This window comes from Mustela nigripes, chromosome 10 (assembly GCF_022355385.1).
Source record: "Mustela nigripes isolate SB6536 chromosome 10, MUSNIG.SB6536, whole genome shotgun sequence".
Classification (NCBI taxonomy): Eukaryota; Metazoa; Chordata; class Mammalia; order Carnivora; family Mustelidae; genus Mustela; species Mustela nigripes.
Window position 1 is genome coordinate 65,948,029 of NC_081566.1, and position 16,955 is coordinate 65,964,983.

Here is a 16,955-nt window from a genome sequence, read left to right on the forward strand (position 1 = left end):
TTGCATTAAATGTGTAGGTTGCTTTAGGTAGCATAGACATCTTAGCAATATTTATTCCTGCAATCTGTGAGCATGAAATGTTTTTCCATTTCTTTATGTCTTCCTCAATTTCTTTCAAAGGTACTTTATAGTTTTCTTTATATATTTATATATAAATATACTTTATATATTTGCCTCTTTGGTTAGATTTATTCCTAGGTATCTTTTGGTTTTGGTTGCAATTTTAAGTGGAATTGACTCCTTAATTTCTCTTTATTCTGTCTTGTTGTTGGTGTATAGAAATGAAACTGATTTCTGAGCATTGATTTTATATCCTGAATTCCTGTTCTAGCAGTTTTGGCCTGGAGTCTTTTGGGTTTTCCACATAAAGTGTTAAATCATCTGCAAAGAGTGAAAGTTTGACTTCTTCTCTCCCAATTCTGATGTCTTTTATTTCTTTTTGTTTTCTGATTGCTGAGGCTAGGACTTCTAGTACTATGTTGAACAGCAGTGGTGATAATGGACATCCCTGCTGTGCTCCTGACCTTAGGGGGAAAGCTCTCAGTTGTTCCCCATTGAGAATGATATTTGCTGTGGGTTTTTCATAGATGGCTTTGATGATATTGAGGTATGTATCCTCTGTTCCTACACTCTGAAGAGTTTTTTGATCAAGAAAGGATGCTGTACTTTGTCAAATGCTTTTTCAGCATCTTTTGAGAGGATCATATGGTTCTTGTTCTTTCTTTTATTAGTGTATTGTATCACATTAATTGATTTGCAAGTGTTGAACCAACCTTGCAGCCCAGGAGTAAATCTACCCCTTATTCGTGGTGAATAATCCTTTTAATGTATTTTTGGATCCTATTGGCTAGATTTTGGTGAGTTTTTGCATCCATGTTCATCGGGGATATTGGTCTGTAATTCTCCTTTTTGATGGGGTCTTTGTCTACTTTGGGGGTCAGGATAATGCTGGCCTCATAAAATGAGTTTGGGAGTTTTTCTTCCATTTCTATTTTTTGGAACAGTTTCTGAAGAATAGGTATTAATTCTTCCTTAAGTGTTTGGTAGAATTCCCCGGGAAAGCCGTCTGTCCCTGGGCTCTTGTTTGTTGGGAGTTTTTGTTTTTGTTTTTGTTTTTGTTTTTAAGATTTTTTTATTTATTGATTTGACAGAGAGAGATGACAAGCAGGCAGAGAGGCAGGCAGAGAGAGAGAGGAGGAAGCAGGCTCCCCGCTGAGCAGAGAGCCAGATGCGGGGCTCGATCCCAAGACCCTGAGATCATGACCCGAGCCGAAGGCAGCGGCCCAACCCACTGAGCCACCCAGGCGCCCCTGTTGGGAGATTTTTGATGACGGCTTCAATTTCCTTGCTGGTTATGGGTCTGCTCACGATTTCTATTTCTTCCTGGTACAGTTTGGATAGTTTATACGTCTCAGAACCGCATCCATTTCTTCCAGATTGTCTTATTTGTTGACATATAGTTGCTCATAATCCTTTTTTTTTTTTTTGCTCATAATTCTTTCTTATAATTGTTTGCATTTTTTCAGTGGTGGATGTGATCTGCCCTTTTTCATTCATGATTTTATTTATTTGGGTCCTTTCTCTTTTCCTTTTGATAAGTCTGGCCAGGGGTTTATCATCTTATTAATTCTTTCAAAGAACCATCTCCTAGTTTTGTTGATCTGTTCTGTTGTTCTTTTGGTTTTTATTTCATTTATTTCTGCTCTGATCCTTATTATTTCTCTTCTGCTGGGTTTAGGCTTTATTTGCTATTCTTTCTCCAGCTCCTTTGGGTGTATGGTTAGGTTCTGTATTTGAGATCTTTCTTGTTTCTTGAGAAAGACTTGTATTCCTATATCCTTCCCTCCTAGGACCACCTTTGCTGCATCCCAGGGATTTTGAACAGTTGTGTTTTCATTTTCATTTGTTTCCATGAATTTTTAAAATTCTTCTTTAATTTCCTGGTTGACCCATTCATTCTTTAGTAGGATGCTTTTTAGCCTTCATGTATTTGAATTCTTTTCCAACTTTCCTCTAGTGATCGAGTTCTAGCTACAGAGCTTTGTGGTCTGAAGATATTCAGGGAATGATTCCAGTCTTTTGGTACCGGTTGAGACCTGATTTGTGCCCAGGATGTGATCTATTCTGGAGAATGTTCCATGTGCACCAGAGAAGAATGTGTATTCTCTTGCTTGGGTGGAATGTTCTGAATATATCAGTGATGTCCATCTAGTCCAGTGTGTCATTTAATGCCCTTATTTCCTTGTTAATTTTTTTCCTTAGATGATCGGTCCAGGGGCGCCTGGGTGGCTCAGTCAGTGAAGCATCTACCTTCAGTTCAGATCATGATCCCAGAGTCCCGGGATCGAGGCCCATATTGGGCTCCCTGCTCAGCAAGGAGTCTGCTTCTCCCTCTACCCCTTCCCCTGCTCATGCTTTCTCTCTCTCTCTCTCTCAGATAACTAAATAAAATCTTAAAAAAGAAAAAAAGATGATTGGTTCATTTCAGTGAGGGGGTGTTCCGTCCCATGCTATTATTGTGCATGTGTTTCTTTGATTTTGTTATTAATTGGCTTATATAATTGGCTATTCCTATGTTAGGAGCATAAATATTTACTATTGTTAGGTCTTCTTGTTGGACAGACCCTTTAAGTATGATAGAGTGTCCTTCCTCATCTCTTATTGAGTCTGTGGTTTAAAATCCAATTTATCTGATACAAGGATTGGCACCCCAACTTTCTTTTGCATGTCCATTAGCATGGTAAATGATTTTCCACCCCTTCAGTTTAAATCTGGAGTTGTCTTTAGGTATGAAATGAGTCTCTTGCGGACAGCATTATCGATGAGTCTTGCTTTTTTTATTTTTTTTTTTTTAAAGATTTTATTTATTTACTTGAGAGAGAGACAGTGAGAGAGAGCATGAACGAGGAGAAGGTCAGAGAGAGAAGCAGACTCCCCATGGAGCTGGGAGCCCGATGCGGGACTCGATCCCCGGACTCCAGGATCATGACCTGAGCCGAAGGCAGTCGTCCAACCAACTGAGCCACCCAGGCGTCCCAAGTCTTGCTTTTTTTAAATCCAGTCTGATACCCTGTCTCTTTTGATTGGGACATTTAACCCATTTACATTCAGGGTAACTATTGGAAGATATTAATTTAGTGCCAATGTATTGCCTGTAAGGTGACTTTTTCTGTATATTGTCTCTGTTTCTTGCTGGTCTGTTTTGCTTTTGGACTCTCTCTTTACTTAAAGTATTCCTTTCAGTATTTCTTGTAGGGGTTTTGGTGATGGCAAATTCTTTTAGTTTGTTTGCCCTGAATTTATTCTTCTCTGTAATCATTGACCATTTACTGTGGGATCCTGCCTTAGGCTGATCTTCGTTAATTGGATATATATACACACACACACATACATATATATATATGTATATACATACATATTAAATGTATAATATACATTTATATATGAGTAGATATATATAGATATCTTAGATATACATAGATCTTATATATGTAAATACATATATATATTTTGGACAGAGATGAAAATCCAGCTTCAATTCCAGTCCTACAGCAGCTTATGGGAGCTGTATATATCTCTATATTTAGGCAGAATTAAAAAAAACAAAAACAAAAAAAAAAAACTTGTAAGTGGGGCACCTGGGTGGCTCAGTGGGTTAAGCCTCTGCCTTTAGCTCAGGTCATGATCCCAGGGTCCTGGGATTGAGCCCCGCATCGGGCTCTCTGCTCAGCAGGGAGCCTGCTTCCTCCTCTCTCTCTGCCTGCCTCTCTGCCTCCTTGTGATCTCTCTCTGTGAAGTGAATAAATAAAATCTTTAAAAAAAAATTTATCGAAGTATAACTACATTTAATTCATAAGTGTGACAGCTCAGTGAATCTTCACAAACCCAGACACCCCATTTAGCCATTATTCAGGTTAAAAGAGAGTAACTGCCAGCACCCATTAAGCCCTCCTCGTGCTCCTTCTCTTTTACTCCTAGGACATACCTTACTACCTCATACTGGGGGAGACCGTTTTCCTGACTTGTAATAGTGTAACTAGTGATGCTGTTTGTGAACCTGATTTGAGTGGGACTGTATAGTACATAGTGGCTTCCTTCCTTCACTACTGTTAATAAGCTTATCCATGTTATTGCACATAGTTTATACAAGACAGATTTAGGTCAGTTATAAAATTGGAAATGCTGCAGTTTTCAGATACAAATGTATTTTAAAATACTAAGAATAATGAAACCTCTTTATTTTTAAGTTTTGAAAAGTAACTGTGAAAGTACAGAATGAGTATATTGATTCTTAATAGAATGGGGGGAAAATGTAAGAGGCTTCTTTAATTACAAGTTTAACATAAGTTGTACAGGAGACTGTCAGAGAAGTCTGTTTCCTCTTGAGCAAAACTAGGAGTCTAATCCAAAACCAGTGATTACATTCCCTTAATTCTGATTTTATCAGCTGTTGGTGGTGGTATGTTCTGCCGTAGTTTCCACAATGTAAAGAGTATTGAGAAACAAACTCAGCCTTCAGGAAATGGCCAGAAGAGATGTGAGACTGCTCAGGGGCAGGTTGAATATGCTGACCGAGATCAGATGGGTGAAAAACTTTGGGAACTAGAGCAGTTAGACTTACTGTATATAGTTTGGGAAGGAAAGACTCAGATCAGTGAATGCAAGTTACAGAAAAGCAGATCTTACTTTACTCTTAGGAAGACCCCTATTTTGTTCAAATGGCCTATAAACAGTGAAATTCCAGTAGCAGTGAACACCTCTAACACTCAAGACTGTGGTCTCTTTGTGCTATTTCCCATTAAAATGAACCAGAGTTCCTTATGGAACAGAGTGTTTCCAAGTACCAGATCGGAAATGTACAAGGTGATCCCGGTGCTGGACGTGTATCTCTTCACTTGTACTAGCCACTCTACTTTTCTTTTTTCTTTTCTTTTTTTTTTTTTTAAAGATTTTATTTATTTACTTGAGAGAGAGACAGTGAGAGCGAGCATGAGCGAGGAGAAGGTCAGAGAGAGAAGCAGACTCCCCATGGAGCCGGGAGCCCGATGCGGGACTCGATCCCGGGACTCCAGGATCATGACCTGAGCCGAAGGCAGTCGTCCAACCAACTGAGCCACCCAGGTGTCCCAACCACTCTACTTTTTAATTTGAAATCTACTGTAACGAAGTGCTTTTATAATCTCAGGGTTGTGGGATTGAACCTCGTGTGGGGCTCTGAGCTTAGTTAGTGAAAAGTCTACTTGTCTCTCTGTCCCGCTGCCCTTCCCTCTACTCATGCTTGTACACTCTTTCTCTTGTCTCTAAAATAAATACATAAATATTTTAAAAGGTAATTCAAAATAATTGCCTTCCATGTAGCTATGTAGTTAATTTGGTAGATGTATTTGTTTACATTGTTTTTAATATTTAGAGATTTGGAATATTTTTCTATATGATATAATTTTGTTTCTTAAATATTTAAAACTAATTACTATAAGCAAATGCAGAGAGCTCTAACTTCTAGGTTTCTTTGCTCCCTCATACATCACCATTTTCATTCATCTTTGCTCTTTTTCTCCCATGTTTAATATAATCAGGCATATGTTCGGACTCCTCTATCCTGCTTTTCTTGTTTAACAATATATTCTTGAAGGGAATCACAGCACTGTGTTCCATCGTGCTCCGTTCTGCAGATACACTTTGGTTTATTCAGCCACTAGCCTGTAGATAATCATTTTAGGGATTTGCTATTAAAAGAGTGGTCGGGGCACCTGTCTGGCTCATTCAGAGGGAGCATGTGACTCTTGGTCTCAGGGTTGTGAGTTCAAGCCCCACATAGGATATAGAGATAGCATAAGTAAATAAACTAACTAACTAACTTTAAACAAAAAAACATTTTTCACAAACCACATTTTTAAGATAAAATCTTAAAACATAGTGTACATTTTATTACTTTCTGTATCCATTATATTTCTGCCTGTGTGTCTTGGAACAATAATCCCACAGTGGGATTCCAGAGATCTAGTTAATGTAGGTTGTAGTTTCCCAGTTCTTACCAATCTCCCTGCTATAGGAGTCATACCATGTTACATAGAGTTCGTGTCTGGGTACTTGAATTTGTATTTTGTTGCTCTGCCCTGTTCCACTGGGTCTTCTGTCTTTTCATGTGTCAGTGCCATACTGGTTTCATGATAGAAGCTTTAAAAAGTACTTTAACAGGGGCGCCTGGGGGGCTCAGTGGGTTAAGCCTGTGCCGTCAGCATAGGTCATGATCTCAGGGTCCTGGGATGGAGCCCTGCATCGGGCTCTCTGCTCAACGGGGAGCCTGCTTCCTCCTCTCTCTCTGCCTGCCTCTCTGCCTACTTGTGATCTCTCTCTCTGTCAAATAAATAAAATCTTTAAAAAAATACTTTAATATTTGGTATAGTTATCCCCTTGCTTTTCTTCTTTTCATGTTTGGGTTGGGGGGGCAGAGGGAGAGAGCGTCTTGAGTAGGCTACACGGATGCTGGGCTCTGTACCGCTCTGAAGTCACAATCTGAGCCGGTATCGAAGGGCAGACACTGAGCCAGCTCAGCCTCTCGGGCGCCCTCGCTTGGCTTCTTTTTAGATCTTGCTATTCCTGCTTGCCTATTTTTCCAACCAATGTGATCATTTTTCTTATTCCTGAAAGAAATCTTGGTATTATTCTTATTGGGATAGTATTAAATTTATAAATTTGTTGAGGGACAAATTGTCATCTATGTTGTCTTTTCATGAACGCAGTATGTTTCTCCATTTGCTCAAGTCTTTATTTGCTCTTTCATGGCTAAAAAGAACTCGTTCTGTCAATCATACTTCAGTTGTTTAAAAAAAAACCTATTCTGAAGGAAAAAAGAGGAATTGGAAAGAAGATAACTTTTTTTTTTAAGATTTAATGTATTTATTTGACAGAGCAAGAGAAGGGGAGAGCATGAGCAGAGGAAGCAGTAGGCAGAGGGAGAGGGAGAAGCTGGCTCCCCCTGAACGAGGAGCCTGATGCAGGGTTCAGTCCCAGGTCATGGCTCCAGCGGAAGGCAGACCCTTAGCCAGCTGAGCCACCCAGGCGCCCCAGAAGACAATTCTTTACTTTATCCAAAAGTAAAACAGATGGGTGTGTGAAGTCATGAATTTGCCTCTAAAGTGTACGGTGAGGATTCATGAACTGGATAGCAATTTATTTTAATGACTTAAAGTTATTTCTAGCCCTAAAATGTCATATAAAACTATATTCTAAAGAAAGTACAAATGTGGGGTGCCTGGGTGGCTCAGTGGGTTAAAGCCTCTGCCTTCAGCTCCCATCATGATCCCAGGGTCCTGGGATCGAGCCCCGCATCCGGCTCTCTGCTCAATGGGGAGCCTGCTTCCCCCTCTCTCTCTGCCTGCCTCTCTGCCTACTTGTGATCTCTGTCCAATAAATAAAATCTTCTTAGAAAAAAAAAAAAAAAAAGAAAGTACGAATGTATTTCATTGTCCTTTTTACTCCTGTCACTGAAGAGGGACCTGGAGTGACCATTCAGAACCGTGAGCGAGCGTGAGCTGAAGGAATGGCAGTGGGGGGGGGGGGGGGGGGGGGGGGGGGGGGGGGGGGGGGGGGGGGGGGGTCATACGGCACTAGTTAGGGAACTTGGAAGACGATGAAGGAGGTAGGCTGTGAGCAATTATTTTAACAAAAGGAGCATGGGATATTGTGACCAACAGTACTTCTCTTTTCAAAAACAGTGCATTTGTAGGCTAATGTCTGTTTACTCAGTTTAAAGAAAAGTAAGAGTAGACTGGTAATCTGCCTTTTTAGAACAATGTCAGAAAATAATAGGGGTTTCTCTAAATGCTGAGTAATATATATAGGTTTGTATGGAAGGTTGGAATTCAGCAAAGATAGAACACTTTGCTGGCCTCTGACAGCAGCAGAGGAACTCTCTTCCTGTGGCACAGTGTAACACCCGCCAGGCTTTTTTCAAATAGCGCGATTCGGGGCGCCTGGGTGGCTCAGTGGGTTGAGCCGCTGCCTTCGGCTCAGGTCATGATCTCAGGGTCCTGGGATCGAGTCCCGCATCGGGCTCTCTGCTTGGCAGGGAGCCTGCTTCCTCCTCTCTCTCTCTCTGCCTGCCTCTCCATCTACTTATGATTTCTCTCTGTCAAATAAATAAATAAAATCTTTAAAAAAAAACAAAAAAACAAAAAAAAACAGCGCGATTGCCTACCTTTGATCTGATATGTGATCAGTCGGTTTGTTCACTTGTAATGCTGACCTGAAGTGATAGGTTTATTCTCTCTGAAACCTTTTTCTTGTTCAAATTTTAGGACCCTTCCAAGTTGTACAAGAAAACAGGTGATGTCGCAGCCGTTGAATGCCAGTCTGAAGAGAGCGTGCGTCTTCATTCACAGGGAGCACACAGTCCTCTGTCCAAGAAGCTTTCTCCGGTGCACTCAGAAATGACAGATTACATTAACGCAGCATCCTCGACTCTTGTTGGTAGCCGGGATCCTGATTTAAAGGACAGAGCAGTACTTAATGGAGGAACGAGTGTAACAGAGAAGTTGGCACAGCTCATTGCAACTTGTCCTCCCTCTAAGTCTTCCAAGACTAAACCGAAGAAGTTAGGAACTGGCACTGCTGCGGGCTTGGTTAGCAAGGATTTGATCAGGAAAGCAGGCGTTGGCTCTGTAGCGGGAATAATACATAAGGACTTAATAAAAAAACCAGCTATCAGCACAGCAGTTGGATTGGTAACTAAAGATCCTGGGAAAAAGCCGGTGTTGAGCGCAGCGGTAGGATTGGTCGACAAGGACTCCGTGAGAAGACTCGGGGCCGGCAGTGCGGCCGTGTTCATTAATAAAGACCTGGGCCGGAAGCCAGGGACTGTCGCTACAGTAGGGCTGCTGAGCAAGGATTCAGGAAAGAAGCTAGGGATTGGTATTGTTCCAGGTTTAGTGAATAAGGAATCTGGAAAGAAATTAGGACTCGGCACTGTGGTCGGACTGGTTAATAAAGACTTGGGCAAGAAGTTAAGTTCCACCGTCGGCCTGGTGGCCAAGGACTGTGCGAAGAAGATCGTAGCCAGTTCTGCAATGGGATTGGTGACTAAGGACGTGGGAAGGAAACTGGTGACTTGTTCTGTGGCGGGACTGGTCAGTCAGGACGCCATAAACCTTAAGGCCGAAGCACTGCTCCCCACTCAGGAACCACTTAAGGCTTCTTGTAGTACAAACGTCAGTAGTCACGAAAGCCAGGGAATTCCGGAATCCCTGAAAGATGGTACCACCAGCAAAACTTTTGAGAAGAATGTTATACGGCAGAGTAAAGAAAGCATATTGGAGAAGTTCTCAGTTCGAAAAGAAATCATTAATTTGGAGAAGGAAATGTTTAGTGAGGGAACATGCATTCAGCAGGACAGTTTCTCAGCCAGTGACCGGGGGCCATACGAAACCTCGAAGCACGAAAAGCAAGCTCCCGTGTACTGCACTTCTCCAGACTTCCAGGCGGGAGCTGCTTCTGACGTGTCCACAGCAAAGTCCCCTTTCAGCGCGGCGGGGGAGGGCAGCCTCCCTTCCCCGTCACCTACTTCATCGGTTAACCCCTTAGCCAGAAGTCCCCCTGAAACGTCTTCACAGTTGGCCCCTCATCCGTTACTTCTAAGTCCTCCCACGGAATTGCTGGAGGACATTTCCGGATCTGCTGGCAAGAAGCAGTTTCCTACAGAAAGTGCCCACCTGAACGTCGGGCACAGGTCTGTGGGTCACAGCGTGAACATGGAATGTAAAGGAATTGATAAAGAGCTAGCTGATTCAAAAGCCACACACATAGATATTCCAAGAATAAGCTCTTCCCTGGGAAAAAAGCCACCTTTGACTTCGGAGTCCAGTATTCATGCCATCACGCCCTCCGTTGTTAACTTCACTAGTCTGTTCAGTAACAAGCCCTTTCTGAAGCTCGGGGCGGTGAGCGCGTCTGACAGGCACTGCCAGGCTGCCGAAAGCCTGAGCTCCAGCTTGCAGTCCAAACCGCTAAAGAAAAGGAAAGGGAGAAAACCTCGGTGGACTAAAGTGGTGGCAAGAAGCACATGCCGGTCTCCAAAAGGGCTAGAATTAGAAAGATCAGAGCTTTTCAAAAACGTTTCATGCAGTTCACTATCCGGCGGTAATGCCGAGCCGGCCAAGTTCATGAAGAACATCGGCCCGTCTTCATTTGTCGACCATGACTTCCTCAAACGTCGGTTGCCAAAGTTGAGCAAGTCCGCAGCGCCATCTCTCGCTCTCCTAGCTGAGAGTGAAAAGACATCGCCCAAGGCTTTCGCTGCTCACAAGCTGCCCTCCAGCATGTGCGTCTCTAGTGACCTCCTGTCCGGTATCTATAAGCCCAAAAGAGGACGACCTAAAGTGAAGGAGATGCCGCAGCTGGAAGGCCCTCCTAAGAGGACTTTGAAAATCCCTGCCTCCAAAGTTCTCTCTCTGCAGTCTAAGGAAGAACAGGAACCCCCAATTTTGCAGCCCGAAATTGAAATTCCTTCCTTCAAACAAAGTCTTTCTGTGTCTCCTTTTCCGAAAAAACGAGGCCGACCTAAGAGGCAGATGAGGTCACCGGTCAAGATGAAGCCTCCTGTTCTCTCCGTGGCCCCGTTCGTTGCCACTGAGAGTCCCAGCAAGCTGGAGTCGGAAAGTGACAACCATCGAAGCGGCAGTGACTTCTTTGAGAGTGAGGACCAGCTTCAGGACCCAGACGATCTGGATGACAGTCACAGGCCCGCCGTCTGCAGCATGAGTGACCTTGAGATGGAGCCAGATAAAAAAATTACCAAGAGAAACAATGGACAGTTAATGAAAACAATTATCCGCAAAATAAATAAAATGAAGACTTTGAAGAGGAAGAAACTGTTAAATCAGATCCTTTCAAGCTCCGTAGAATCCAGTAATAAGGGGAAAGTGCAATCCAAGCTCCATAACACAGTGTCGAGTCTCGCCGCCACCTTCGGCTCTAAGTTGGGCCAGCAGATAAATGTCAGCAAGAAAGGAACCATTTACATAGGGAAGAGAAGGGGTCGGAAACCCAAAACTGTCTTAAATGGCATCCTTTCCGGCAGCCCCAGCAGCCTCGCGGTCCTTGAGCAAACCGCGCAGCAGGCGGCCGGTTCCGCGCTGGGACAGATACTCCCCCCTCTGCTGCCGTCGCCCGCCAGCGGTTCTGAGATCCTGCCGTCGCCCGTCTGCTCTCAGTCTTCCGGGACCAGCGGCGGCCAGAGCCCCGTGAGCAGCGACGCGGGCTTCGTGGAGCCCAGCTCGGCGCCCTACTTGCATTTACACTCCAGCCGGGGCAGCATGATTCAGACTCTGGCCATGAAGAAGGCCGCCAAGGGGAGGAGGCGACTCTCTCCCCCGACTCTGTTGCCCAATTCTCCCTCGCACTTGAGTGAGCTCACCTCCCTGAAGGAAGCAACTCCTTCTCCCATCAGCGAGTCTCATAGCGATGAGACCATCCCCAGCGACAGTGGCATCGGGACAGATAATAACAGCACGTCAGACAGAGCGGAGAAGTTCTGTGGGCAGAAGAAGAGGAGGCATTCTTTTGAACACGTGTCTCTGATTCCCCCCGAAACCTCCACAGTCCTGAGCGGCCTGAAAGAAAAACACAAGCATAAGTGCAAGCGCAGGAACCACGATTACCTCAGCTACGACAAGATGAAAAGGCAGAAGCGAAAACGGAAAAAGAAATACCCCCAGCTCCGAAGCAGACAGGACCCAGACTTCATCGCGGACCTGGAGGAGCTGATAAGTCGTCTGAGCGAGATTCGAATCACCCACCGAAGTCACCACTTCATCCCGCGAGACCTGCTGCCCACTATTTTTCGAATCAATTTTAACAGTTTCTATGCGCACCCCTCCTTCCCCTTAGACCCTTTGCACTACATTCGGAAGCCTGATCTGAAAAAGAAGAGAGGGAGGCCTCCCAAGATGAGGGAGGCGATGGCCGAGATGCCCTTCATGCACAGCCTTAGCTTTCCTCTTTCCAGTACCGGCTTCTACCCCTCCTACGGCATGCCGTATTCTCCCTCGCCCCTGGCGGCCACGCCCCTGGGGCTGGGCTACTACGGAAGGTACCCGCCCGCGCTCTATCCCCCCCCTCCTTCTCCTTCTTTCACAACCCCCCTGCCGCCCCCTTCCTACATGCATGCCGGCCACCTACTGCTCAATCCCACCAAATACCATAAGAAGAAACACAAGCTGCTTCGACAGGAGGCCTTCCTCACAACCAGCAGGACGCCCCTCCTTTCCATGAGCACCTACCCCAGCGTCCCTCCCGAGATGGCCTACGGGTGGATGGTCGAGCACAAGCACAGGCACCGTCACAAGCACAGGGAACACCGCTCTTCCGAGCAGCCCCAGGTTTCCATGGACGCGGGCTCTTCCAGGTCTGTTTTGGAGTCTTTGAAGCGCTATCGATTTGGAAAGGAAACTGTTGGAGAGCGATACAAACACAAGGAGAAGCACCGATGTCATATGTCCTGCCCCCATCTCTCTCCTTCCAAAAGCTTAATAAATAGAGAAGAGCAGTGGGTCCACCGGGAGCCTTCAGAATCTAGCCCACTGGCCCTGGGACTCCAGACGCCTTTACAGATTGACTGTTCAGAAAGTTCTCCAAGTTTATCCCTTGGAGGATTCACTCCCAACTCTGATCCGGCCAGCAGTGATGAACATACGAACCTTTTCACAAGTGCAATAGTGCAAGGCAGCTGCAGAGTTTCGAACCCTAACTCCAGTGGCCGGAAGAAAGTAACGGACAGCCCTGGACTGTTTTCCGCACAGGACACTTCGCTAGCTCGGCCTCACAGGAAGGAGCCACTGCCTTCCGGCGAAAGGGTAGTGCAGACCATGACAGGTAAGCGGGTTATTGTTTCCTTGTCATTTGTATGGGAAAAGAAGGACATTCTGCCTACAGGTTGCCTGATACATGTATGTGGACCTTTAATAGAGCTCCTGGTTTTTGGTTTGTGTTTCTATAAATAAATGTGAAATGTTGTCTTCAAAGTTCTCATTTTCAGTAGATGTGAGAAATAAGGTAAGGTATGTCTTTGCAAGAATTTTGAGAAGAGATACCATTATAAAAACAAGTAACGCTCAGCTTTTGGAAACCAGGAAAAATGATTCTTTCTTATGCAGAAAGACCATTACACACAGTTTCTTCAGTGAAAAATGGCTCATAGATATCTGTTAGGAGCTGTGCAGGACTTTCAAGACACATGCTAATCTAATCATCACAAGTGATGTTATGTTATAGGAAGGAAAGTTGGTGACCCTATGTGCCTCATAACAAAAATCTAGGCGTTCAGAATCACCAGCTTCACAAAAGGTGACAGTGTTCAGAGGGACATCATTCTGCAGAGTTCTCTCTAGGAATCTTCATAAAAGCTGCTTCATTTGCATACAAAAATGACATGAAGCAAATCTAGATAATAAATACATTTGTAACATCTGCAAAGTGTCTGAAGAATTGGAAAAAAAAATTGAAACAAAGATAGAAAGCGAGATGCAGGAAACATTGCCTGACCCTGCTTTATCAGAGATCTCAGCCTTGGGGGCTTGTAACTTAACCCTAGGGAGTCCGTAGAGCCTCTCTCGTTATCAATAAAATGAGTGTATGTAGCTTGTGTGTGCTTCTCTGGAGAAAATCATACACTTCATCAGATTTTCTAAATTCTCTAAGCCTCTGGATCCGTTCCTGTGAAATGGTAATAAGGCAATCAGGCCAAGTAATGAGATCACAGTGTGCAGGGAAGGAGTTTGCCCATAGGAAGCGCACACATGTTAGTTGGTGGTGTTCGTCCCCTAGAGGCGGAAAGCTCCTGCGTGAGAGGAAACGACAAACCCTCAGAAGTTTTTGCTCCTGATGTTCATTATTCATGAACTTTTGAGAACTGAAAGCCATTTTGGTTGAGACACTTGAGCATTCTTTAGTTTTTAACAATGCAATAAAGAAAAAAAATTCCTAAACTTATAATTAGATTCATTCAGCAAATACTTGATAAGTAATTAATCAGCAGCCGTTACTGGTGTCTGTCTGCCAGGCTTTCTCCTTTGCGGCCCGACCGACACCGTAGGGAGCAGGCAGGCGAGTGCATCGTTTTCATGCACCTTACGATGGGGGGGGGGGGGTGATAAAAACATTTACACATTAAATGTCATTAAAAATTGATAAGGGGGTATTAAAAAGGAAAGAAAGAAAAAGAACAGGGTCCATGAGCGTTTGGAACCAGGGCCTAACCCTGCAAACCACCCCTGAGAAAGTGACTCCAGGCTGTTCGTTCCCCGGGGGAGGAGCGGCGGCCGGCAGGGAGATGCCGCTGCACTTCAGCCTTCACTCACTCACCCACTCCTTCCCTTGTTTACTAAAGGCTGAGGCCTGTGGTGTTCCTCTAGTCACTGGCATCTAGTAAAGACAGGACGGCGGCCTCATGAGCGCTTCGCCCTAGCGAGGGAGGACCCCCAGGAGCGCAGCCGGCACCTGGATGAAGGCATGATGGGAACACGCCGTCAAGTTCCTATAGCAGTGTGGGCACGGATCATTAGGGGAGGGGGACACGTAATTAGATAAAGTTACTAGTTATGGCTTCAGGACAAAATGTTGAAGGACGAGAAGCCACTGGCTTCCCAAGCTGGGGTTTGAGTAAAGAGCACATTTGAAGTCCTAGACGAAGAGCTTGGAGTTAGACTCTGCGGCAGGTCACCTGTGGCCGGAGGGACACAAAGCACGGTGCCAGAGTTGTGAGTAAAGACAGCAGACCGTGTCCAGAGAGTTGAGGTCTTATGCTAGGTCCAGGCAAGGGACAGAGGGATGTTGATTTTAGATTTGTGTTTTCAGAAGATCATTCTGGCTCATGTGTGAACACTGAACTGTAGTGGGGAAAAATAGCTACAGGGGGACCAGTTTGTTGGTGGCATGGGGGTCCGTCTGGAGGAAACGGTGGCACTTAAGCGAGCGTGCTGGCCATCCGGTGCTGGCACATTGGAGAGTCTGGCGCCAGCCGGAGGAAGCGGACATTTCAGGAGAGCAGTTTGCTCTTTTAATCTCTGTCAGCTTTGGGATGCCTTTAGAACATTCACGTGGAGGTACTGAGCAGGCAGTTGGAGATCTAGTTCTGGAGCTCAATAAAGAGGTTTTGGCTGGAGATCGGAGCATTCCACTATGAGCTTTTGGGAAACTGTCAGTATCATTCACTGAAAACAAAAGGGCTTCTGGAAAAGATAAAGCCGGGAGCAGATTCACCAGAAGTATGCGACTCTGTAACCAGAGCACCAAGAAAAACCGTACTAGAAAATGCCAGCAGCAGTTAAGAAGACAAGTTAAGTTGTTTAATAAATAAAGAAATACTCCGGTAAGCATAGGCTTTAACACTTTTTGGAAAAGGAAAAGGTAACTTGATCGAAGGGACTCTAGAAGGGTTGAAGCCGCCCAGGCAGGTCCCCACACTGTGTGGGGCAGATGAATGGTGCCATGTAGAGCTGGTTCTGCCCCGTTGTCCTGTTTGGCTGTTCTGCACGGAGGTCGGGGAACCCACAGGATAGGCACTTGTCGACCAGGCTCTGGCCAGTTGGAGCCGAGAAGAGGAACATGGGATGGTTTTCCCCGTTTCATTTGTGTGAATGTATTCTCTCCCTTGGTGAGAGAACTTGGTGCTTCAGAACATTCATGTGCTTTGAAAAATCATGCGTGGCCTCGCGCAGTTTCCATATCATCCTGGTGTTCTCTTTACGGTCATGTGTGAGCCAGTCCCCTGTACTGTAGAAGCAAAAGCAGGTGACACATTTATGAACCGTCTGTGTGTCCGCCATCGTGTGATGGACGGTTCCTGTCAGGACGGCGTGCAGAGGAGAAGGGGGCCTGGGGCAGCCCCGAGGACCTGCAGTTCTGAAGGTAGTAACTGACAGCCATCAGCCTCTGGTTTATCTGCGACCGTTCGTGATCTCTTCTGTTTTTAAAAAATGTATTGCTTAAGTGTAAAAATCTGGAGATTTCATATAGGAGTTCAGAAGTCTGCTGTTCTTCCGAAGAAAAGTCAGAACATCTGTCAACAGTCAATCCACATTTCCGGGATGACATCCGTGGCTGTGTGTCCCTTGGCGGGAGCAGTCCCCCCAGCCCCGCCACCACCTTGGTTGGGATATGCATTCTTCAGCTGCCGTCAGTCCCCAGTTTCCTGTCGTGTGCTGCACCTGGCCTGGGTCATGTGTTCAAGCAGGGCATCTGTCTCTACGGAACATTTTAGTTTGCGGCCTCTAAGGGTTGTGAAAAGGAGCGTATAAGAGGTGGGGGATGCGCCGAAGGTGAGCGAGAGGACGGTCGAGGTGGTCAAGTGCGTTGTCTGTGTAAACGTTAGAGCCGCCCGAGAGACCGCTTACAGGACGTGGGCTTGGGAGGACAAATGCGGCCTGGCGTCCGGGTCCGCGAGAGACGAGGCGACCTGATTCGGGAACATGCCTACTTTAAGAAGAAGAACTTGTGGGGCGCCTGGGTGGCTCAGTGGGTTAAGCCTCTGCCTTCGGCTCAGGTCATGATCTCAGGGTCCTGGGATGGAGCCCCACGTTGGGCTCTGCTCAGCGGGGAGCCTGCTTCCTTCTCTCTCTCTCTGCCTGCCTCTCTGCCTACCTGTGATCTCTCCCTTTCAATCTGTGTCAAAAAAATAAAAAAAGAATAAGAACTTGTCTTCCTCCCCTTTAAAAAATAACAAAACCATTAAGATCTCTCTGAAGTCACTGTTCTGACACGAATTTTCTGTCATGACTGGAGTCCTCCACAGACTCAGCCCCTCTACTGTGCGGGACAAGTCTCCATGCCCCTGTCCACCCACACTCTTGTCTGTCCTGCTACGGATTTGGAGTCCCCACAGGCTCTTAGCTTTGATACTTTGTAGAACGACTCAGAACTTAGTGAAACCACTGTATGTAGGGTTACAGTTTTGTTACAAA

The 16,955-nt window shown here is 45.4% G+C and overlaps 1 protein-coding gene across 3 annotated transcripts in view; it reads left to right on the plus strand.

The window, feature by feature from the left end:
* ASH1L (ASH1 like histone lysine methyltransferase) overlaps positions 1-16,955 on the plus strand; it is a 180,968-nt gene that overhangs the window by 58,978 nt on the left and 105,035 nt on the right. For all 3 annotated transcript variants that reach the window (XM_059413755.1, XM_059413757.1, XM_059413756.1), the window contains one exon: positions 8,301-12,870. In XM_059413755.1, the coding sequence (XP_059269738.1) occupies positions 8,301-12,870 (4,570 nt within the window). The remainder of the gene's footprint in view (positions 1-8,300; positions 12,871-16,955) is intronic.